Source organism: Astatotilapia calliptera, chromosome 7, assembly GCF_900246225.1.
Source record: "Astatotilapia calliptera chromosome 7, fAstCal1.2, whole genome shotgun sequence".
In the NCBI taxonomy this organism is placed as follows: Eukaryota; Metazoa; Chordata; class Actinopteri; order Cichliformes; family Cichlidae; genus Astatotilapia; species Astatotilapia calliptera.
Window position 1 is genome coordinate 45,523,950 of NC_039308.1, and position 24,054 is coordinate 45,548,003.

The following is a 24,054-nucleotide window of genomic DNA, read 5'->3' on the forward strand; positions in this document are numbered from 1 at the left end:
AAATGTTCATGGCTGCAAACCAAACCCAAGTGCACCTGAACTTTCAGAGAAAACAACTTTCCCCCTGACAAGGAATTTTTCTTGGGGGGCGTCCTCTTTTTGCCAAAAAGTGCAGTGGAAATATACCGAGTTGCTACAAATACTTGTAGTCCATGAGGAAAGTTTTTGCAGGGAAAAAGCTGCTGCCTAATTTCACAATGTAGTTAAAAGAACAGTTAGGAAAAAACAACCTCTAAATCATACGTAGACTTCTAGACGACTTTTTACCTGATACATCACACAAGTGGCACCCGTTGTGAAACATGATCAACTCGACAGGAGTGAAAGGGTCAATTAGTCTCCTTTAAATCAAAAGCATTTCAATGATTAAGCATCATGAGCTCAAAGAGGATGTAGTGTGCTGCAGCACCGTGACCATTCTGTGTGCTTTAATGAGTAGTGGAGCCTCAATGATCATAAACGGGCTGGCTTTGATGCCTCATTGAAAGAGCCTCTCCAACACGTCTGAAGGGGGCTCCTCCTTTGTAATAACAATTTATAATTCTCTTGATCTAAATGCCCAATTGGTGGGGAGAGGGGAAAAAGAAAGGATGTGGTTCTTTCTAGTCTTCAAGACGGTTTTTAAAAATCAAAAAGTGAATTTGCCTAGAGGGCCCAACCAAGACCAGGTTTCCATGAAGAAAGCATCTCAATATGTCTCATCATCCCCCACACACGAAACCTATGAGAAAAGAAAGGTAAATTCAAAGTCTATAATCACACACTTTAAGTTTACTAATAAGTACATTTCTGCCTTATATGAAAGAAACGGTTGCCAACGTTATTAGCCAAGGTGTAGAGCTTTACTGCAAAACATTTAGTTTTCTTTTGGTGTGTGGCTGTCAAGTCATTTTAGTTATGTCCATGAAGTTCTTTGATTGATATAGTACAACTGATCCTGTTATGGAGGACACAGTTTGTGCAAATGACCATAAAATATATCACTGCAACCCACTGTTGCTAGTTGTGCATTTAGCTACCAGTAGCTACAACAACTGGGAAAAGTTAATGGAAACAGAGGATTACATCATTTTCCTTCAGGGATGAAATGTTAAGGGATAAATAAGTTTGTATACATTACTGCAGGAATGTACTTGAAATTATAACTGTGCTGTAACAAGCTACACTAACCTTTGTTGAGGTGCTGAAAGCTTCGCTTATGCTCACACCAACTGTGCACATACGCCCAAAAAAAACCCCTGTCAACTTGAAAACAACTAAATGTTCATCTTGAAGAAAGGAAAAAGGAAATGTAAGTTATGATGACTCGTTTAAAAAGCTTAGCATGGCAACAGTGCAAGTATGATTTCAAACACCCCTCCCAACTAAACGCTATAGCATAGCACACACACACATGCTCACAAAGGAGTGTGTGACAAACTTGCCGGCGCCCCTCGCTGGGTGACGCTACAGTTGATTTGGGAATTACAATTAGATTTATGATGTGGCTGCATATGGCTAAGCTCTCTGTTTCTCTCTCTGAAATGCTGGGATTGGCTGTAGCGAGCACCGGCGCCGTGCCGTATACACCACAGCACAGTCAGAATGTGTGGCGTTACCTCACACACGCACGCACGCACAATGGAACAATAGGCCACATTTACCGTAATGGGCCACCAAAATATAAAGAGCGAGTGGAATAGCTCAACTTTGGAAACAGACAGCCTTGTGTTGGAAATTATTAGATCCCTGGAAAGTAAGGGTACTATTTAGAGCAATGGAAATAAAAATTCATGCAGCACTACCTGTAAAGTTGTGCGCATCGCTTTCATACACAGAACACAATATGTTGGTGGGGGGTTTTCTGCAAATGAACAATTTTACAAAGCATTCAAAAATATTTTTCCCACCCAAAATTAAATACATGAAAAAAATAAAAGCAAAAATCTCAAGTCTTTACTTTTTTTTATTTATATATATTTTTTGATTGTCTTTCTCACCAAGTTGTACTGACACTTTTTAGAGCCAAAGCTGGCTAATAAATACAATGAAATGTTAAAATGCACAATTGGATTTCAAATACAATACTCATCACAAAAAAAAAATGTGTGTGACCAGGAAATGCTATGTTCTTCCTCTGCGGGTCACAACTGACGAGAGCATGAGGTTACCTTTCCAAAGAGATCAGAGGCGATGAGACCCCTTCAGGTGATACTAGAGCTGCGGCAACAAGATCTGCTTAAATAAATGAAATGCTTCCAAAGAAATGGCAATTTACTGGTGCCTCGCATGTACCAGGCTTCAAAAATGTGACTTTTAACTGACTAATATATCATGTTTAAAAATCAAACAACAACTTCACATTAGTCAATACTAAAAAACAAAAACAAACAAAAAAACAGATTCATATCCAGTGCTTAGGATGTGTATGAGACTAACAGAAATGTCTATGCACGAGGCTTTTTTTTATGTAACACAAGCAAAATCAGTGTTCAGTCCCAGCTTGTGAAGCATTTTCCAAGTAAAAACCGCCAGATATGGTCGTGAAGAGAAATTTGGGATCAAGATGACCGAAGCAGCTGAACAGAGCACCCAGAAACCACCCGAGGTCACACGTTTTAAGAATGGAAACATTAAAAATTTCAGAGAATGCTTTGAAAAGAGTAAAACTAAGATTTGTCTGCAGAGACATTTGAGTAAAACAGAGACTCATCTTCAGATGAGTGGAAAAACTTGTGTGCTCTGACTGGGGCGGTGGTTACTGAGAGGCAGACTGGTTAAGCGCCTTTCCCCTTCGCTAATGTTCTCTTAATAATTTGCTCATGTTCAAAATACAAATGCAGTGTAGAAAAAAAGGTACCCTTTTGAAACAGCAGACCTATTAAACCCATTTTCTATATAAATAATTTTTTAAAACACAAGTTTGGCATATATTTCCAACATAATGCTAAGAAGACATTTAAAAATTAACAAGCTAATAAAAGAAGTAATATTTGTTACATTTTTGTACCAATGCTAAACACAATACAGTGAAGGGATTTATGATATTACAATTTCTTATCCTACAGTAGGGTCATCCAGGGGTGCACCTTCATCTTCCTATTCCAACTGAATGAACAGATTCAAAGGTTCACTTTTAAGACTAGGGGGATTCCTAAAGTGATATTAAGATAAAGGCTACCTTTACCTTTAGCCTGATTTAAAGGGACAGAAACATTTCTAATACTGCACTGCACTTAATGCATTTGGCCTCAAAGAACATTGGGCAGTGTGGTTTATGGAAGCACTAGTGCAGTGGAATAAAGGAATAGGCGCCTTCGATGCTGCTCTTCTAACTACGTCTCAGAGCCATAGGGTCTGCCAGAGAACGACATTCTGTGTGTGTGTGTGTGATTAAGCAAGTGTGATGAAAAAATAACCTCCCTGAGCACTGTTTGTGTTTGGGCCAGGAGGGGAGCCAGCAGTTGATGAGTAGGAACCCACTTCATCAAATAGAAAAAATTGATTGTATAAGACTTTTGCAGCATTGGAAATTAAGACTACAACATCCCGAGTGAATGTGAATGTTTGGCACATTTGAAGAAAATCTGTACAATTTATGGGTACTTACTTACTTATTTAATAATAATAATAATAATAATAATAATAATAATAATAATAATAATAATAATGTAAGGGAATTTGCTCCCTTTATTTCATTGACAGTCTGAAAAGTCCTACCACTCTTTTTGTATGAAAACAAACAAAACAAATAACACATTCACAAGCTGGCACATCATACCTGAGCTGGGATATTTTAAAAAAAGAAACAGTAATGTAAGGTAAGCAGTTTGTCAGAAAAAAAAGTGTGTAGCAAAGAAATCGTAAGAAACAAAAGTAAGACTATAAGGTTACAAGAGCTAGGATTTATATTAAAAACTTTCCAAATTTCAAGTTCCGACAGTCTAGAGTTTGTACAGGCAGTGACCTGTCAGAAAAGAAGTCTATAGAACAAAAAAGCAAAAAGGAAAAAAAAGACAAAAAGTAAATACATAACAATGAAAACTAAATCACTCCTTAAACATTTAAGACCAAATAGCTGTTGAAGACCGATTCCTAATTCTTCGACATCCATGCATGCCCTTTCACAAACTACACAGCAATGTGTTCGTCGCTCGTTTGTTCTTTGTCCCATTCTCTCTCATCCTCTGTTGTCTAACTCTTTTTTTTCTCTCGCTCCTGTTAAGATTGTCAAAGTAGAGGAAAGTGAAGTACACTGTCAGCTGGACATCTGAAGACTGATCAGACTGTGTTCTTGGGCCACGTTTTTCCTATTCCTTCGTTTTTCCATTTCTTCAAATGGGCGTCCATCAAAGATACTATCCCAGAACTTTCTGAGCATGTCTGAGCTGATTTGAAATCCTGTTGGGGCATGCTCGGTGCATGACGCAACATGTCCTGAAAAGTTAAACTGAAGGTCTCAGTAATAAAATGTCTTTTTAAGAAATGTCTCTGACTATAATGGGAGTTGTTCTCTTTTTTTTACATCTGACACCCTGAGCTTACTCAGTTGGCACTGACAGCCTCATGTGTCTCGTGGTCGCTGCTATAGTCTGACTTGGGCTCATCCTCAAAGTCCTCATACATGTCCATGTCATTGTCTCCATTATTGGGGTCGCTGGGCAGATCCAAGGCTCCGATCACACTGCCATTGCTGCCTCCTCCACTGCCAGGCTCAGACTTTACACCGTACGTGCTCTGAATGACGGGGATGGCAGGATCAGGACTGGCCGAGTTGCTGGAGCAGTCTGAGGTCAGATGTGGGGATGGTGTAGCTGCTGTTGCCATACTTATGGCACCCGGGTAAACTCCTACACTTCCAGGACTGTTGCCCAGAGAAATGGGTGGCTGAGGCCTGAGTATGAAGGAAAGAAGATAAGGAAGAATTATATTATTTACACAACATAAAATGATCGAAAAGCTTTGTAACTTTTACAGTGTGATTTAAGTCTAGCAGCAATGCTGGAAGCAGTCGAAAGGTGCACAAGGAGATGACCTTGAAGGGGAGATTAGTTCAATTTAAAAAAATGTATTTATTCATTTAAGTCTCAGCAAGCATGATCCAAAAATTACAACGTTGAAGAATGTTAGAAATGATTGTCACTTCATAATGAATGATTGGTCCTTTGAAGTTAAAGAAAAGACACTACGTCCCCGAGCCGCTGAACATCACAAGAAGGACTACTTGTAAACTTCTAGCTGACTGATAGAGATCCATTTGTATTCTTCTGGGAGGTCAAATATGGCAATGAATCCTTAAACCAATAAAAACTGACCTAACTCAGTGTTCAGAACAAAAACTTAGGAAAGAACCAGCTTTTAAAAACACACAATTTGTTAGACTGGCATAAAATAGTATTTTTGTACTAATAAGGTGATTCCCAAAGTAACGATATACTCCACAGTATGCTGTGTGCTCTTTAAAAATAAAATGGACAAGTGGAGAACAAAAACAGGCAGCAGATGGGCAGTATCTGCAAGTCTGAAAGATTTAAGAAATGGGGAAAAAAATCAGCCAAAGACCTGACACAGAACTTGGGAGATGTATCTGTTAAGCATTTTAGAGAAAGGCTCATCTGTATGCATGCATGTTTGCTCATACGAATATTTTTCTGAACCTATTTCTCCATTTTCCCTGCAAAGTATAAAGAAACGGAATGGCTCAAGACCTTTGCACAGTTGTGTTTTGGTACAAGCTAGACAGATCAGACACTGATTCGTTAGCCTTTGAACAACATCTGTGAACAAAACATTTATTCTTAAGCCATTTAAGTTCAACCACAACGCTTTTCATCTGGCTGAGCATGTCCTAACATAGAGCTCTACCTGCCATATCACAGCAGCATTAGCATTGTAGATGGAATGGGGGTAAATGCACATCATTCAAACAGGCCCCTCAGGCTCCTCAAATGAACCGCATAAAGTGGGAAAATTACTGTCACCTTTTTCACCTAACAGTTTTCTCTCCTCTGTCTCCTGAAACAATTACTGCCGTGTGCTCTGACAGACTCATTTTCACATTAAGCATTTTAAAATAACACTGGTTTAGCAATCTGGAATGTGCCAGAAACTAGTTGTGTACTGGCTCCTGTAGATGTTTGATTTAGCAACAATTGAAAACCCAGGCCTGGAGAATCTAAGCTTTCCTGCTTAGCGTACTTGACCACACACAGTAAATGTGGCATTCATCCTGTGACGTGTGCCTTGCGCTCATTCCCTCTCGAGCATGTGCTTACATTTCATATTCCACTGTGTCTGTCTGTGTCCAATTTCACTGCCCACAAGCGCCCAGCATTGTCCTAATTTAATAAATGACAAGCTATTAAAAATCGCTCCTATTCAAAGCTGTGGCCTCTGGTAAATCCATCTCACTCATAGGCCACTGTGATGGCTTTAAACACATCCATGACTGGTTCCCATTAAGACAATGCCACTGTTTTTCCCCTTGCTGCACTGACTGCAGTTGAAAAAAAATATATCAAGCTCTTCAGCAAATGTTTAAGAGCTTTAGCAGATAGAACCACAAGAGGTTCCCAACCTTTCATAAAGGGCCCATAAACCTTGATGATCACTCCACTAACGTTAAACAAATGGACGCGGCTAAGAATTCTTTTCTATTCAAACTGAGACATATTAAGGAGGGGAAAAAGACCTCTCGTGAAATGCAAAGTTGGTTTTAATATATTTCTATACAATCAAATAAACTCAAAGAAGATAGATAAAATTACAAAATGATAAATTGTCTTTTTTTTCCTTTTTACTTGGACATATTTGGGGAGAGATGTCTGCTGGATTGAGAGACGACTTTATCGAAGGCCACAGGTCCATTGTAAATGACTCAAATCCATCTAGAGTTAGACACAAAGACTGTCTGTTATCCAAGGCTTAATATCGTCAATGGCTTGTGGTTCTTGATGCAAATGGACCTCTTTAAAGTTTTAATCTCTCAGTTTTAATCAGTCATAATATACACTCTAATGAAGATGTAACAGTGTGAAATAACCCTGCAACCATGCCAGCATTCCTGTCCAAATAATGGCCCAGTATTAGGTCACGAGGTCAAGCTAAATAGTGACATGACATGGCTTAACCTATTTGGGATTATAGGACTGAAGAAGTACCACCGACAAAGTCCACAGGGCTTCAAACAACGATCAGTCTATGAGAAACACCACCATGTTAAATTATGTGGTTTAACTTCAGTTTACAGGGCAATTTTCTTCAAATAAGCATCAAATCACACTGTTATAAAGAAAAGTTATGTCAAATTATACTATCACTGTTATAAAATCTAAGTTCAACATAATTTGGTATAATGCTGTCTAATATATTTTGGATCAAATGACACTAATTGCATTTCCTAGTCAAGTCATAATTCACACATCGTTTAATTAGAGTACGAGTGCATTTGTGTGCTGTTTTATTAAATGTCTCTCAAAATATGGTTTGTTACATCTTACTAGTGCTCCATAAAATAAAGTGTGACCCACACAGCTCTCCTCTGAGCAGCACTGAATGCTGCATGACCCTGAGGGTGCCAACAATGCCAGAACCTTTTCACCACCTCGATTCATACCAGTCACTCTGAAAGAAGAAAATCTCTTCAGTGAGAGAAGGTTCACTTTTGACATGTTTAAGTATTTCAGGAATTTAAATCACAATTACACAGTACTGCCATCTGAAGGTCCTTCCATGAAAAAAAAACTAATTCGAAATTCAGTTCTAAAACCACGTAACTCGCCGACACGCTGCAGCTTTCCTTCAAACTCGTGCGATTACTCACTTTTTCAGCTTTGTACTCACCCCACAAAGAACTGCCTCATTTCCTGACGTCGTGAACGCATCATCTGCTTGTACTCCCCGATGCGTAGCTTCTTGCCATCAATGATGCAGGTTCTCTTGGGCCGTGGCTTGTACTTGTAGTTGGGATATTTCTCCAAGTGGATCTTGCTTAAGCGGGCCTGCTCCTCGTAATATGGCTGCTTTTCCTGGTTTGTCATGGCTTTCCAGCGAGAGCCTAGAGCAAAAAAAAAATTTAAAAAGCAATTGACACTTTAACTTAGGTTATATTTAAATATTATAGTGTCACTAGTTAAGAGGGTGACTGAATTTAAATATCTGCACATTACCAAATTTTAGTGAGTGACTAACATGGTTTCAGTGAGTTTTTTCAAAATAGTTTCAGTGTGTGGTGAATCAAAGCTTTTCATAAAATTCCTGCAAAGCAAACATACTGTCACAGCTACATTATTCAGTCACACAAAAGAAGCACCGCTTTGACAATTCTGGTTTCTTCCCGAGGTTGGATGCCTTCCTGTGAGCAGGCTCCATTGAGTGTTTAGCCTAGAAGGCTGTTTAAAACCAGGAGTGGATTACACTCTGCTTCGCTCAGGAAGAATGATACATTGTGTATGGCTTGTTTTCCTCGGTAAGAGGACCTTCTGAGCAAGTGAACAGGGCCATTACTGCGGGAACGCAGCACATCTGTGAAGCACTTTGACAGCTGATTATACACACTCTTCCTTGCTCTTCTGTTTATCGAGGTTTATCACAAACTCTTCTTGTACTTTTGTGACACAGGAAACACAGAAACGTTTTTCTTTCTTTTTTTTAAACTTGCCACCCACCTACTCCCTTAAGTCCAGCTGTGTTATTATTTTAGAGATGGATGCATTGTATACATACAGTCATATACACACTCATAATTCCACTTTTCCTTCTCGTCTTGTCACTGAACCCTAATAAAAATCCAGCAGGAGCGCGCGATTAGGCAATGTACTTAATCAAATGATTTTCCCCTGTAATATGTTTCCACTGTAATAACAAAAACAAAGAAAAAAAAAGCACTTTTGAAAGCACAAAGATTAATCGTCTAAATTCAGGATGCATGTTAAGAGCACAAAACATCCATTTATAGGACCCCTTTCAGAGACCTGAGTCAATAACACAGATCCACCTTAGAAAAAGCAATTCATTCACAATTCTCAGAAGTAGCATTTACGGCATTCAGCAAGCTTCAAGCTCACTTGAACTCTGCATTGTACGGTAGAAGTCTTAAGAACATTTCAGGAACAACCGTTATGCTCAGCATCATGTGAATGGATATCTGTGTTGAGGAGGTATTTTAACTGAATGCATCCATCACACTAGTCAGGCTGACACAGTGGAGCTCTGTGTGTGGAGTGTTCCAGGCTGAAAAACACACTAGTCATTCTTACAGTACCCACTTGACGGTAAGAAACCCTGTGAACTGCATATAGCGGTAGGGTAACCTAATGAGCAGACAAGCTGACCTTAAACAAATCTGCCGTGTCACTTTACAGTCACTTAGAAAAAGAAAATAAAAAATTAAAGCAAACACTGGCGTATTCTTTTGTACAAAATTTAAAGGAAAGCAAAAGTACTTCGCCCTTACAACACCAGAACAACATATCGCCACAACACTGAGGTTTAGCTTTCTCACTCATCAAACATAAACCCGCAAAATCTCACCAAGGATCTTGCTGATGTTGGAGTTGTGCATGTCGGGGAAAGTCTGCAGGATCTTCCTCCTCTCATCTTTGGCCCACACCATGAAAGCGTTCATGGGCCTCTTAATGTGGGGCTCGCTGTTGTTCCTGCCTCGTGCCTCTCTGAACACCCGTGCCTCTGCGATGTTACTCCCTAAAAAAAAAGAGATCACTTTTGCTGTATGTTCACCATTAACGAGTTAGCTGTTCATACTTTCACACTTCAAATGCAGTGTATAACAAGGTGCCTGCTTCTTTGACTGAGGCACTTTTCTGTCTTCTTGGAAAGCGTAGCAAAGGTTTGGTGGAGTATTGCGGGCATAGTGTCCTTCATATCATTCCTACACACAAACACACGTGAACTTTGCACATTATGCTTAGTTTGCTTCCTCGTGATATTATCTCAGTGCTTAAGCTCCTGTGTTTACTCCTCTGACTCTAAACTAAACCACGATGAGCACTCCTTGGTGCCTGTAAACAGAATTGCTTTATGACAAACAGGTGTGCTTGAAAAAAATCAGAAAGACAACATTACAAGGAAGTACTTTAAAAGAGCGCGTTTAATGACTACATTTAATTCATAGTACGTAAAAATCAGCTCTTGTGACCGATTCATAATTATCTCTGTGACCATTCGCTACAGAAAACTTACTGCCCATTTTTGGTTTGCATACTAGGACTGGGTCACAAAAACTAGTGAAAAACATGAAGACAATTCATCCTCTTTTCCTACACTTGCAGTAATATTGACATTTGACATTTTCAAGTGAGCAGAATGTTCACCGTAGTGTCCTGACGTCCAAGATAAATATTTGTATTTTCTGAATACCTGCATTTGTGAGCTTTCTGGTAGATGACTTATTGAGTATTAGTCTTAGTAGGAAGGCCCACAGAGGCCTCTTCTACATTTAACCATGTGAGTTACTGTCACTGGTATCAGTTTTATCTGAACAGGATGTGACTCGCACTCTATTTCTGAAAAAAAAAACAACAAAAAAAAACATGCCATTTTGCATGCCAGTAGTCAGAAATGTAGGTAAAAGAGTAGCAACGGGGTAAGAGACAGAGGAACATACCATCTAAATCTTCTGGTCTTGTCAGGTCAATGACTCGATGAACCATCTTCCCAGCATCCTCTCCGAGCTTCCCCAGGTGCTGGCTCAGTGTCTCATAGTGCAGCCGCTCCTACAGTAGAAAAGAAAAAAAGGAGTGGTGAAGTCTGAGGAATACTTTAAAAGCTGCAATTCTTTACTCTGCATTCAGTTATTATTATTTAACCCAGGGGTCGGCAACCCTAGGCACGCATGCCAGGGTTAACTGATGGCACGACCATAGCTGGACTGGCCATCGGGCATACTGAGCATTTGATCGGTGGGCTGGTGGTGATTTTTCGTTTTTATGGGCCGATGATTTTTTGTTGTTGTTGTTTTTTCGTAAAGGTATAAACAATGAAAGGTGGTGGATTGGCCAAATGCTGGTCGGTGTGTAAAAATAACTCAGTTATTTGGTGGTGGCTGTGGCGGAGCTTCCACAGATTCAGTAACATTAGCAAGTGGTGGAGGCCAGCAGGTGGATGAGAGAAAGGGGAGGCAGGAGGAGAGCCCCGAGGCAGCCGCCGAGTGTCAGGTGAACTGAACTTCAGGTAAGAAGTTATGACCTGCAGTCTGTCTGGGTCAGATATAAACCAAGTTTAGGTGGAGTTTATTTTCGTTGTGCTGACTTTTTACAGTCAGTTACAATAACTTATACTGCGTACTAGCTAGCATGACGGAGTTTCTATACAGCTGGGTGGGTGCTTTGATGTTATTGATAGTGAACTTTATTTTATTCATAAGGCTAATTAGTAGAGTTGCCAACCGTCCCCTAAAAAGAAGGAATCGTCTCGTATTCAGAGAAAATTTTACGCGTTTCGTGTTGAGGTGAAAAGAAACACAGTTTGTCCCGGACTTCAGCTAGAATGGAGAGACACAAAGCTGGAGTTATTCTGTCGTTATGCTGCACAGCTGCCTCTTCTTCTCTCATTCTCTCTCCCCTCTCTCTCCTGTTGCTACTTCAATCATGAAACTGATCAATGATCAGCTGATCGGCTTTTCTCTCTTGTTTGTTTATCGTCCACTTTGCGCCAGAAAGAGGAAACCAGCGGATGTCGCGCTAAACAACAGCAGCACGTTTAAGCTTGATCAGCTGTTGTTAGAATTTATTTAATAATACTTTCTAGTATCAGCTGATGTTTGCTGGAGCCACAGCTGTAAAAGCTGCTGGTCATGAGGTTTGTATATCTGGTGAGAGGGAAACATGAAGATGAAACCAGGAGATGTCCTTACTGAATCATCAGAGCTGTGATGGAGAAACAGGTTTACCTTTTAGTTAACATGAATGAGTTGAAGGGAAGTTGTGAACTGTTTCTGAGAGACAAATAACAACAGGATCCTTTTCTAAGTAGCTGACAGCTGGTAACTGTGCAGGGGCGGGTCTAGCAAAATGTTGCCAGGGGTCTATGTAGGGCATTAACAGGGAAAGGGGGGCACAAAGAAATACTTTCTTATTCTCATTTAAAATGTCTGGTTTTTATTAAATAATTATCTGAAGCTTACAATCAAAGTTTTTATCTGACGTAAAATGTATAAAAATCATACATATACCGACAAGACTGTACATCACTGTCACAACAGCGTTTGTTTTCATTCAAAGGCTTTATGGCTTTAATACCTGGTGGGCCGGTCTCTAGTCAAAATGCCCGGGCCGATTTTTTGTCCCAGTCCAGCCCTGGGCACGACAATCTGAGAAGGTGCATTAAAAAATACATGGCCGCGCCAGCAGTGCACATTGCAAATTAGTTCACATAGACACATTAGTTGTGCCGCTTCTTAATGACGGTATCTTAGCTAACAACCCAGAGTACCAGATTCAACTTGTAATTGGCTAAAAATCACTTCGCCTATCGGTGAGAAGGACGTTGTTAGCTTTCCACATTCCAACACTTCAGAAGCTTCAGGAGCTTTCCGCTCAGCACAGCATCAGCACCACGGAAATACAGAGCTATATCTGTAGACTCGAGACAGAATTCACAATGCGTTTTCAGGACTTTCAGGTGTATGGACCAATGTTTCTTTTCTGATCAAACCAGAAAGCTTTAATGAACAGCTAGATTTGTCTCGCATTAACTGGCTGAGTTAATGCCAGTTAATGCAACATTGAAGCAGCTGGAATCCACAGCTGTGCATGTTCATGGAGCTGCATTTTCACCTGCTGGACATCACTACCTGACAAGTTTAACTGTCTTCAGAACATTGCAGAGGCCTTATTGACAGTATTTGGCTCTACATATCTGTGTGAGCAGATTTTCTCTCACATGAGTGTCCACAGGTAGCCGTCTGAATGCTGGACACTCTGAGACCTGTGTCTCTGAGTGGGAGACCAGAGATCAGATTAACATGTGTATTATCAAACATGCCATATTGGCCCAGTTTATTTTTCTTATCATTGTTGTGAGGACACCATAAATATCATTTGCATTTTCTGTTGTACAGTTCATTTGCTGTTATGGAGTTCTTGTTATGGATAAAAAGTGTCTTTTTTTTGTTTGTTTCAAAACAGCTGATAACTATTCGCTGATAGCTGCCAACATCTGTGAACAAATATAATTCTATAAAGTGGTTCTATATAGCAGAGGTGTGGACTCGAGTCACATGACTTGGACTCGAGTCAGACTCGAGTCATTAATTTTATGACTTTAGACTTGACTTGAAAAAATGTTCTAAGACTTGTGACTTGACTTGGACTTTTACACCAATGACTTGGGACTTGAATTGGACTTGAACCGATTTACTTGAAAAGACTTGATATTTCACCCCAAATATAAAATTTAACATGCATATTACACAGAGATTGAAAATGTGACGTCATTCAGGGGTAAACCGCAAAGGATTCTGGGAACTCGTGGCAAGAGGTACTAGCGCACGCAGGCTTTCAATTGAAATCAGTCACACAGCGATAAAAAGAAACACAAAAATGTCAAGAAGCCGTTGTATTATTAACTGCAATAGCCGGTCGCATGACAGCCACGGGAAGCCGACGGGTAAAGAGATCGGTTGTTATCGGATTACGACGTTTAAGAGAAATTGTTCGAGCCATGTTTCCGAAGTAACAAAGACGCGACAGATGGCCTGGATTGCAGCCATTCAAAGATCAAATATAACGTCCCAGAACACTCCAGCTCACAGGTTAGTCTGCTCCAAGCATTCCCACAAAGGTCAGTGTTTAGTAGTTAATACGTCGTTTTTCTTAACATAATTGGTGATATAGGTTACAAGCAAGTCTGGCGCTGAACAGAAATTGTCGCGCTATGCTCCTTTATTTATTGTGCATAAATAGTGAATTGTCCTGACACAATATTGTGTTTCGCTTCTGTTATTATGGCACATTGACAAAAACATGTACTTTTATTCACAGGATAAAACAGTTGTTTTTTTGTATCACTAATTGCCCAGTACGATTACAGCATACAGTATTGTTGTCACTGCTACATTTCTGTGATGCTACCAGAAATTATTTCCACTACTAATTAATTACCGTTGAGCTCAAAGGTCCTATTAATAAACGGTTAAGGAATGTGTATTTATGAAGACGATTTGTGAGACTGGTAAACTTATGATATGTACGATGGTCTTTACTTTCTACACGGTGCATTTCAAGGTCTTGCACCCATCCGTCGGTAAACTGTACCTGGGCTTGTTGCAGTGACCGGAAGTTACTAAACTTCATGTGTGTATGCACTCACTCCAAGAACCGTATGATTATAAATATGCATATAAATATGCTACAATGAGATAGCTGACTTCATCTAACTAGCAAATGTTTTCCAGGCTACGTTGGTGATGCAGTTTTTTTTTAATGTGTATGATATTTTTGTCATGCGATTTTAAAGCCGGTCCTACAACCGCATCCAAGAATAACATGCAGCTTATCTCAGAACTGTCGGTGAAAATTATTCTTGGAGCTAGGTTTAATTGAGCTGCATTTTAAAGAGGTGCAATTTCACAATTTGTGTATATTTTCTAAGTTCACTATTTTGTATGTGTTGAGAAAAACACAGATTTTAAAATTACATGGTCTAATATTTACATTTAGCATATAACTGCAACATGCTTTTTTCATTTTTTTTTTAAAGACTCGAAAGGACTTGAAATTCAAAGTTTCAGACTTGTGACTTGACTCGGACTTTTACACCAGTGACTTGAGACTCGACTCTGACTTGCCTGACATTACTTGAGACTTGACTTGAGACTTGAGGATAAAGACTTGAGACTTACTTGAGACTTGCAAAACAATGACTTGGTCCCACCTCTGCTATATAGTGTGTAACCGTTAATATAGAGCGTTATTAAATTTATTGCTAATGCAGTCATATGGCACACTGACTTCTGAGGAAATTTTAGATGGCACTTGTCATCAGAAAGGTTGCCGACCCCTGATTTAACCACTAGATCAAGTTTCCTGCCATCTTTTGAATTGGGCAGCCATCGATGACTTTGATGGTAATGACAGTAAAATTAATTGCTGGGTTCAGCTAGCATAAAGGAAACGTCCAGCACTTTTAGCTTTACTTTTTTTAATGGAACCTGAACAAAAATAAGTGATGATGAGTTTTAATTCATGTAATAAACTAATAGGCAAGGCAGAACACCTCGAAGGCTGCACTTATCCTCAGTGACTTGCCCACCTTCCGTTATCATACGCTCCTCATCTGTCACCACCTCTAAGACAAAAAACTCCTACAAGCAGCTTGCCTTGGAGTCTTACAGCTAAAATTACCCCACCACGCTCTCAAACTGCAGTGGAAAACATGGTACGCTCCGCATAGCTACCATACATCCACACTCCTCCTCTTCTCCTCCTTCCCTCCCTCCCTTCCTCCCTCTCAGTTCTCCTCCTTTTTCTGGTGACAGAGGCATTTTGTTTGACGCAAGGAATGGTTGCTGGGTGAAGTCATGCCGCGGTAGCCGCTGGCAGCAGTGGTGGAACTTAGGGGCCGCGTGTATGTGTGCGTGTGCATGTGTGTGTGTGTTTATAGACAAGAGTCAGTGCGGGCCAATGTCAGCACTACAGCAGGGCTGTAATCAGGCCTACCACAGAACATGTGCCTGGGCAGTGCCATGCTCACCGCAGGAAGCAACCGCCTAACAAAGGACTAAAGAAAAGAAAGAAGGAGGGAAGGACGGAGATAGAGAGAGAGTCAGAGAAAAATAGAAAGGAGGAGATGGAAAACGAGTGTAGAGACAAGAATAAGATCTCAAGTCCCCTGAGAGCCATCCTGTGAGCCCAAAAGTCAAAATGAGTCACAGTTTGACTTTCTGTTATTTGAAGGCCAATGTCCTACAGTACATAATTCCTCTGCAATCGAAGTGAAGATGTTTGAAATGTTCCCGGTGATTAGATGAGACCAAATGGAAAAGTAATGCAGAATAGAGTTGGGGATTTGGAAAATGGAGTGGGACAGCATCAATAGAGGCAGAATGATCCAAACTACAGATTAACAGCAGATCTGGGTCACAATTTGCAAATATTCCCTGTGGTTGGTCTACTTTTGGTCTTCTTAAAAGTTCTTGTGGCAAATGCAATAAGGAGCTGTCTTTCCTTTGTTTAGTCAAGATTGAAATAGGTTTGGCCTGTGTGCCTGCTGGTTTCAAACTGGACTGCTGCCTTTTGGAGCAATATTACAGACTTTCTTTCCCCCTCTCTTTAATTGGACTCCATTTGTACTTTGTAGAATTAAACTGGAAAAAAAATAGCAGAAAATAGGCAACAATCACTTTTAAACATTAAAGCTGTGCAAACAACTACCTTAAAAACAAATCACATTAGTGCTGCCACAGTACTTTTAACACACGTTTGCTTTTGCTGGTCTCTCAAAGTGTTGCTGCTGGATGTATGCTTCTAAATTTAAGAGACACCCGACTCTTTTTGTTCTGCTTGGTCTGTTCTCTTCTTGGCATCCAACTCCTCGCGTCCCTTCACTGTTGCTAAGGTAACACTCCAAACATTTTATTTTTTAATCCATACCGTATTGAGCTCATTACCACAGTTACAACTCGCCTGCTGCCAGGATGGCCTGCCTCCAGCTGACCCGCAACCGTTTACTGTCTCCTCCCGGACCAATCAAGTTTGGCAAACTCCTCAGTAACCCTCCCCACTGCCCACCAACCCCCCTCCTGGGGTTTCCTCTCTACTCCAATTTTCTTCATCTTTCTTCCTCTCTTTCCTTCTCCATGCCGATAGAGCTGTCAGTCAGCCCCCTGTTCTGTTTTTTTCAACCATGCCTCCTATTCATAGCCCTTAACACTCCTCCGCCAGACCTCTACAACTTGAGCCTTCAACCCCCAAAAGAAGTAGACACTCAGCTTTATAGTATTTATTATAATGTATATCACTCAGACTATAATTGCACCAAGATTATGTCGACGTTTAATCAAAACTTGGAACCATCTAAGCTTCTGGTTTCACAGGCTCACTTCCTTCAAAGACCAAACTAACCAACAGCGGAGCCAATATAAACTTCTATACAACCATTTCTCTCCTCTCTTTCTCTTTCTTCCAGACTTATTCAATGACAGAAAGCATGCTGACCAACTTTAACTTCGTGTAGACAAAGGGTGTTCTTCTATAATGGGATACTGTTAAATTATAGTCTCCAAAATTTAGATTTCTGGTCCATTTCAAAGCTGTATAAATGCTATGTGAAAGTGTCCAAACCTACGAGGAATGTGTGCAATAAGTTAAAGGGTTCTGAACCATTTGTAGAAAAATATGCATAAAGAGTGTATGATTGATATAAAGTATTTTCAAATTAGCATGCTAGAAATGAATGAAACTCAGTTTGACTGATGTTGTTTTTGTTCACTGAAATGTGTGTATATTTATTTTTGAGTACTGGATATTCTAGATTGTCCAGTCTCCAAGCCCACCTTTGCATAACTGCTCAAAGATCATCTTACAGCATATGACTCTGTTGGAGTACAGCACAGACTGATGCCCCTTAGCCCATCAGCCAATGTAGCAGTTAAATTATACTAGCACCAGAGACACTAGAAGAGTTCATGTGTCCACATTATTTACATCATTATCTCTCCACAGCATCATCCAAACAGAGCAAAAAGGCTATTTGTGCTTCTTCTAATGTGACCTGTACATTTACCATTTCCTTCACCTCCATTGGAAACTTAGAAAAGTATCTGCTCAGAATTCAGTGTGTTTTTTGTACTTTGTATCTTGTGAACGTTACTCTGGGGTTTTTTTTAAGCCAACTGAGCAATACTGTAACTAATGTAACTGTGTAGAGCTTATACATGTTTTCCTACATATTGCAAAGAGACAGATACATGATTTGGGGGTTCATCATGTAATATGTAGGCTAAATAATTATAGTATAGTAATTATAGTAATAATAATTACTGTTTTTCTTAATGGCATGTTTTGTGCCTACTCTGATGAAAAGAAAAAACATATATATACATATATATATATATATATATATAAGTCTTAAGCGTCTCTCTCACACACACACACACAAACACACGCACACACACACATGGTTATACACAGTGGCTATTTCAGTGAGCTCTGGCAGCCGCAGGCCAGCTGGAAGCAACGTAAGCGTAAGGTGATACTCAACAATGCCACTAACTGGCCAGGCCTCTCGTCTGTACACCAGCTATAATGACATTAACATGGCCAAGGCCAGTGCAGAGCCAGGACACGCATGCACGCACGCACACACACACACACACACACACACACACAAAAAGGAGTCTAGGATCACTTTCAGCTCATAGCGAAATGTCTGTGTCGCTTATGTTTGAAACGAATACTGTGGGACAAAAATACACAAACAAAAAGTGAAATACAGACACAACACACACACTTAGACGTCACCGCGACTCCCTTTTGAGTGGAATCAGTGCGGGTAATAAATAGCTCAACATTCAACATTACACTGAGATACCATTCACAGCACATGCCTCATTCCCTCCAAGGAAGCTGAATATGTTGTGTTAGTACAGTGTCATAAAACAAAAAAGATTTGGGAAGCGCTTCAAAGTTTCGAAGGGGAGGATTTGAGTAACAAATTTATCCATTGAACTAAAAACTACCAACAAATCCAAGGTAAAGAAAAAGAGCTGGTCTCGCTGCCTCCTGAGGTGGAACGGTTGAGTCACACTTTCAGTATCCAGCAAGTTCCATCCATGAATTGTTTAAGACAGAGCAAAGCTTTTGAGCACTTCAGGAGAAAAAAAAGCACACACACAGACGAAAAAAATGTTACGTCCCAATGAAAAAAATGATGCATTCAAAGCAAAGAGAAAGAGTCTTTGAGCTCCTGTTGTTAGGTAACGAATAACAAACTGACAACAAACAGCGAGGCTTGCTGTCGTCCTCGAACCGGAAACAATTACTTTGAGAGTTTCCAAGTGAGCTTTTTATTAGGAGGCATGCAGCTATAAACCAAATTACTGCATTGCTTTGGTTTTGTTCTTCTAAAGTTGGAAAATATAGAGCTTTAGAAACACGGAGGGTTCTCCTTGCAGCGCACTCACCTCAATCTGTTGAGCGTTTCAAAGTGAAATTTGTGCAAAAACAAAAAAGTTAAAAGCATAAACTTATTTCAGAACACTGGTGGTTTATTTCACTGGACCTGCAGCAGGCAACTCATATTAAATCTTAATAAACAATTTATCAGTATAGGCTGTTGTCTAATTTATATTTATGAGTTTCTCAGTGTTTACTAGTATAATGACTTATAAAAAAAACAACTTGGGACTGAGGATAAGTAAAGCAGAGATATATTTTGCCAGATTTTGAATGTTTTCTTCCTGAAGATGCAAGGCAAACAAGTCCAAAAAGAAAAAAAAGAATCAAAACAACCTATCCTTGGAGTGCACCAATCATGACCTACTTGGGGTTGGTGGGTTCAAAGTCTCCCCCCCTAAAATATTAATGAGTTCTGCTCCTCCTCGTTCTCCTTGTAAGCAACATGGGATCAATTGCACAGCAGAATTGGTCTAATCATGTTCCGTATTTTACTTAATGTTTGATCCTCAGAATTTATGATTGGTTGATCAGACCGATTGAAGATGTTTTGGAATATGAATTTCCCCCTGGATCTTGGTACAAAGGCCCTGTCTCCTTTCGCCCAAGGGAAAGAGATGAGCTGGGCAAGAGGTGAGTGTGGACAGGGGAATTCCTTGAGAAAGGGCCTTTAATTGGGCTAAAACCCTGAGGCCGGGATCGCCCCTCCAGGGCAAGTGGAGAGCTGAACTCCATTAAACACACATATACACGCACGCATGAACGCACACACTTACACATACACACTAATCACCTCTTCTCTTAAAAAAAACACCCACTCAGTCAAGGCAGGCACACTAACACGCCAAAACCATCACTTGTCATTGGCCCAGCTGCTCCCTCTTCAAAGCTGTTGGCTTCTGGGTGGCCGTGGAGATGAGAGGAGAGAAAAGAAGTTCTCAAGAGCTGCAGCCCGAGCCAAATGACACCAAATATCATCCATGAATATTCTTCAGACTCATGTACGAGCTGAGAAGAAACCTTGAACTCTGAGCCAATGAAATAGTAGAGAAAATGTGACACAGGAGCAAAGAGTTTGTAGACCCACAGAGGTGTGAGTCTCTGTTTTCAAGTTTGTGTTAAGGAGCAGAAGAGAATACTTAATGGATCCTAATAGCTAGTAGGGAGCAATAAAAAAATTATTGTCCAGTTCCCTCTCTCCTTACCACCTTGTCCTTCAGGCTGTTGCTGGCAGTTTATGAAGACAGGTTCACATCTTTTAGTGAATGAAAAAATACAACAAATTTAAAAGTTTGTCTGTTAGTGTTGCACCATGAGTGATGTTATGTGCATTGTTAGTAATCTCAATTGGTGGCAAGGTATCAGTATGTTGTTCACGTGTTCTGCATAGTTAGCAAACAGTATTTGACCTCAGAGTCAATGTTCTAGGAAAATAACTCCTAGATTCTTCCAATATGATTTAACAAGACTACTGAGCTTTAATTCTATTTGAACATAAATTAACTCTCAAATTGCCTTTTTCTAATCATTTTTAAATTTTAGTTTATGATGTTGTAGAGTTTTTGAGTCCTATTTTAATTCTACGCCAATGTATTCCTAGGGCTGGTCCTAAGCCCGGATACATGGTGAGGGTTGTGTCAGGCAGGAGATCCGGCGTAAAATCTTTGCCAAATCAAACATGCAGATGATTAAGAATGAGATTTCCATACTGGATCAGTCAGGGCCTGGTTAACAACAAGCGCCTGAAGTGCTGGTCGCCAACACGGTGCCAGAGGAAACTGCTACTGCTGGCCCAAGACAAAGAAAGAGGAAAGGGGGAAGGCAGTGAGAGACAAGGAAAAGCAGGAGGTGTAAGGATAGCTGGCAGTGGATTTAACCAATGGAATGGAAGTGGCTCTGGTGAACATGTATATCGAGAAGAGGGCAGAGCATTACAAGAGTGGAGGAATGTGCACACAGGTGGGACAACATGCTATGCAGAAGAGATGCAAGAGATAGCAGAATGCAATGTGTTGGCAGGGTAGAATGTAGCTAGACACATTTGGATGGTAGTTTGCAGGATTACTTTGGAAATCAAGAAATGGAAGGAATTTTTAACCAGACTGCTCAACACAATCTTTTAAATATACTTATTTGGAACCAGCTTAACACAATCTTGAAGAGTCAGAAGATGCCTTGGAAATAGAGAAGAAGTGTACTTGACAGATGATGGAAGGGGTGGAAGGGTGGAATATGATGTTTGCAGATGATAGTGAGAGTAGGGAGCAGGTGGAAGAGCCTTAGAAGAGGAGAGGACTGAAAGTCATTAGAAGCGAAACAGAATATAATTAATGAATGAAATGGAGAAACACAAAGTAATAAGGTGATTATGCAAGGAGTGCAGATACCTGATACCTGAGGTCAACCACCCAGGCAGGGTGGAGTGGGCGGAGACGACTGTCAGGGGTGATTTGTGAAAGAAGGATAGTAGCAAGAGTGACAAGTAAGATTTAAAGATGGTAGTGAGGCCTGCTATGGTGTACGATTTGGAGACAGTGGCACTGACAAAAAGCCACGAGGCCGAGCAGGAGGCTTAAGATCCTAAGAATTTCACTGGGACTGAACAGGATGAAAAGGATTTAGAAATGAGTAAATCAGAGGGACAACTCAGGTCGGAAGAAAGTTAGAAAGGCAAGGCTGAGATTGTTTCAACATGTGTAGATGAGGGATCGTGCTGGACAAAGGATGTTGAATATGGAGCGGTCATACAGGAGGAAAGAGGAAGACCACAGAGAAGATTCATGAATTCATGAAGGAGGTTATGAGAGTTGGTGTGACAGAAGAGGATGTCAGAGAGATGGAGTCCCATCTTCCTCTTTGTCCCTGCTAAATCATTTGTTGATGCTTGTAGTTATGCTGCTTGTGGTTTGTGTACGGTCCTTGTTTCCAGTTTGTTTGTACTCTGGATTCCTATTTTGTTTATTTCATTTATTGCATTAGCCAAAGACCGCTTTGTTTGTTTTTTTGTTTTTTTTGTTTTGTTTTTTTATATATATTTGTGTTGAATTAACAGTGCTGATTTTATAACCTCAAAATCTGAAAAGGTATGACTGGAATTGTAGCCAAAAGTATTGAGTATTGAAAAAGAACTGAAAAGTTTATTTAGTTATTTAGCAAATCTTTATGTTATTTATTTGACAGTATTTTAGGACCAGAGCCAAAATTTCTTTTTTAGAAGAAAAGTAATTGCTATGAAACTGCATTCAGTTCATGTAACTCTTTCAGACCTTATCAGTAAAACGTGTGTGTGCATCCTATTATGCATCCAGATGTGACCTGCATGTCCTTCTAACCTTGTTGCCGTTGTTGAGGTTCATGCTGCTGAGGGCAGATAGCTTTGCTTCCAGACTCTGGTGTCCTGGCTGCTGCTGCTGTTGGTGGAGCTGCTCCCTCTGGATCTGCTCCCTCATACTCCTGGCCTCTTGGATGGCCTTCATCACTGCATCCTGGTCCCCAAACAGTGCTGTGGAGTTGAGACTGGACAATATGTCTGCAGGTGGAGAACAGACGAGAGACAGTCGTATGTCACTTAGACTGGCAATACAGCATCGGGGACATGTTCGGGTAGCATAAAAATGAATTGCACACATTTAATACTCTTCTGGCTCTGATGTGAATAACCACTGAAAAGAAAAGGTTATGCCCTTTTTTGACACTTTGTGTAGGGAAAGGGATTTCCAATCAAGCATACATAAATAAACAGATAACTTTTATGAATATACCATATGAACAAATGTACTGGCCTACCTACAAATTGCCAACAAGAGCTGCTCAGTCATGGAAATCCATGCCGTGAAGTTCCCAGCTCACAGATTTTGTGCTGACGTTAATGTCAGAGGAGGTTTGGAGCTCTGCAGTTATTGAACAGGGACCCAAAAACCCAGATCTGTAATTTTACGTGGTCTGCCACTTCGTGGCTGAGTTACTGTGGTTCCTAAACACTAGCACTTTGCAATCATACCACTTATAGTTGATCGTCGAGTATCTAGGACTTAGAAAAATTCACAAACTGGCTTGTTGCAATGGTGGCATCTTACACACATTACCACATGTGGCTAGGAGCTTGACTTTATAAACCTGTGGAAATAGGACTGAAAAGACCTGAATTCAAAGATTAAGAGGTGTGACCCAAGACTTTTGTCCATATAGTGCGCTCATATTTGATCCGTGCTATTACCCAGTGCTACAAATTTCTATTTGAACAAACCAGACTCCAAACTTTTTAGAACTCAGTTTAGTGCTTTTACTTTACTTCGTAAGATTCTACTGATACTAGAATAGAAAGTGTAAGTCCTTATAGTCAAACGTTCAGAAAGGCTGAATACAAATTCCCATTAAATAACATTTCAACTGTATAAACATGAGATTTCCAATCTTATATCAGCTCCAAATGTTGTTCAAGTTTTGTTCCAGGCCATTTGTGTCAAAACATGACTGAGCCTCCTCCCCCTTGTTTAAGCACCACGCTTCACACTTTTGAAGCCGATGCACATTTGAAGAATAAGAGGAAATAAATAAATAAAAGGATGCAAAGTTTCCGTCGCCCTCCTCATTTAATTAGCAGACAAGTAGGAAGCACTGTATGCTTGGGTGGCCGTTAAAATGGGCAAAAAATAACTTTGCAGGAACACAAGCGTCGCGTCCTCAAAGCCACTCCAGACAAGCTGGTGAAATTGTTTTCTGGGGGGATATAATGAGAGACTTTAGATTGGCCTTAATAACAGATAGCAGAGGTAGGGGCATAAAAGGTCTAGCGCGGGCAGACAATGATGTGAGGAAGCTCTTAAAAACCAAATAACGTGTGCTGGGTTTCACTGCTTCCGCTGCCAGGGTTTTCATTGGGGCTAAATACAGGGCTTTGGACTCCTGTAAAATACAAACACACACACAAAACACACACATA

General features: G+C 40.3%; 1 protein-coding gene across 8 annotated transcripts in view; it reads right to left on the minus strand.

The window, feature by feature from the left end:
- Window positions 1-2,332: 2,332 nt before the first annotated feature.
- Window positions 2,333-24,054, minus strand: part of LOC113026379 (transcription factor SOX-6-like) — a 105,610-nt gene continuing 83,888 nt past the window's right edge. For all 8 annotated transcript variants that reach the window (XM_026175100.1, XM_026175096.1, XM_026175102.1 and 5 more), the window contains 5 exons: window positions 22,445-22,641; window positions 10,604-10,712; window positions 9,511-9,681; window positions 7,822-8,035; window positions 2,333-4,873 (listed from right to left, as the gene is read on the minus strand). In XM_026175100.1, coding sequence (XP_026030885.1) covers window positions 4,525-4,873; window positions 7,822-8,035; window positions 9,511-9,681; window positions 10,604-10,712; window positions 22,445-22,641 — 1,040 coding nt within the window. In that variant the 3' untranslated portion in view covers window positions 2,333-4,524. The remainder of the gene's footprint in view (window positions 4,874-7,821; window positions 8,036-9,510; window positions 9,682-10,603; window positions 10,713-22,444; window positions 22,642-24,054) is intronic.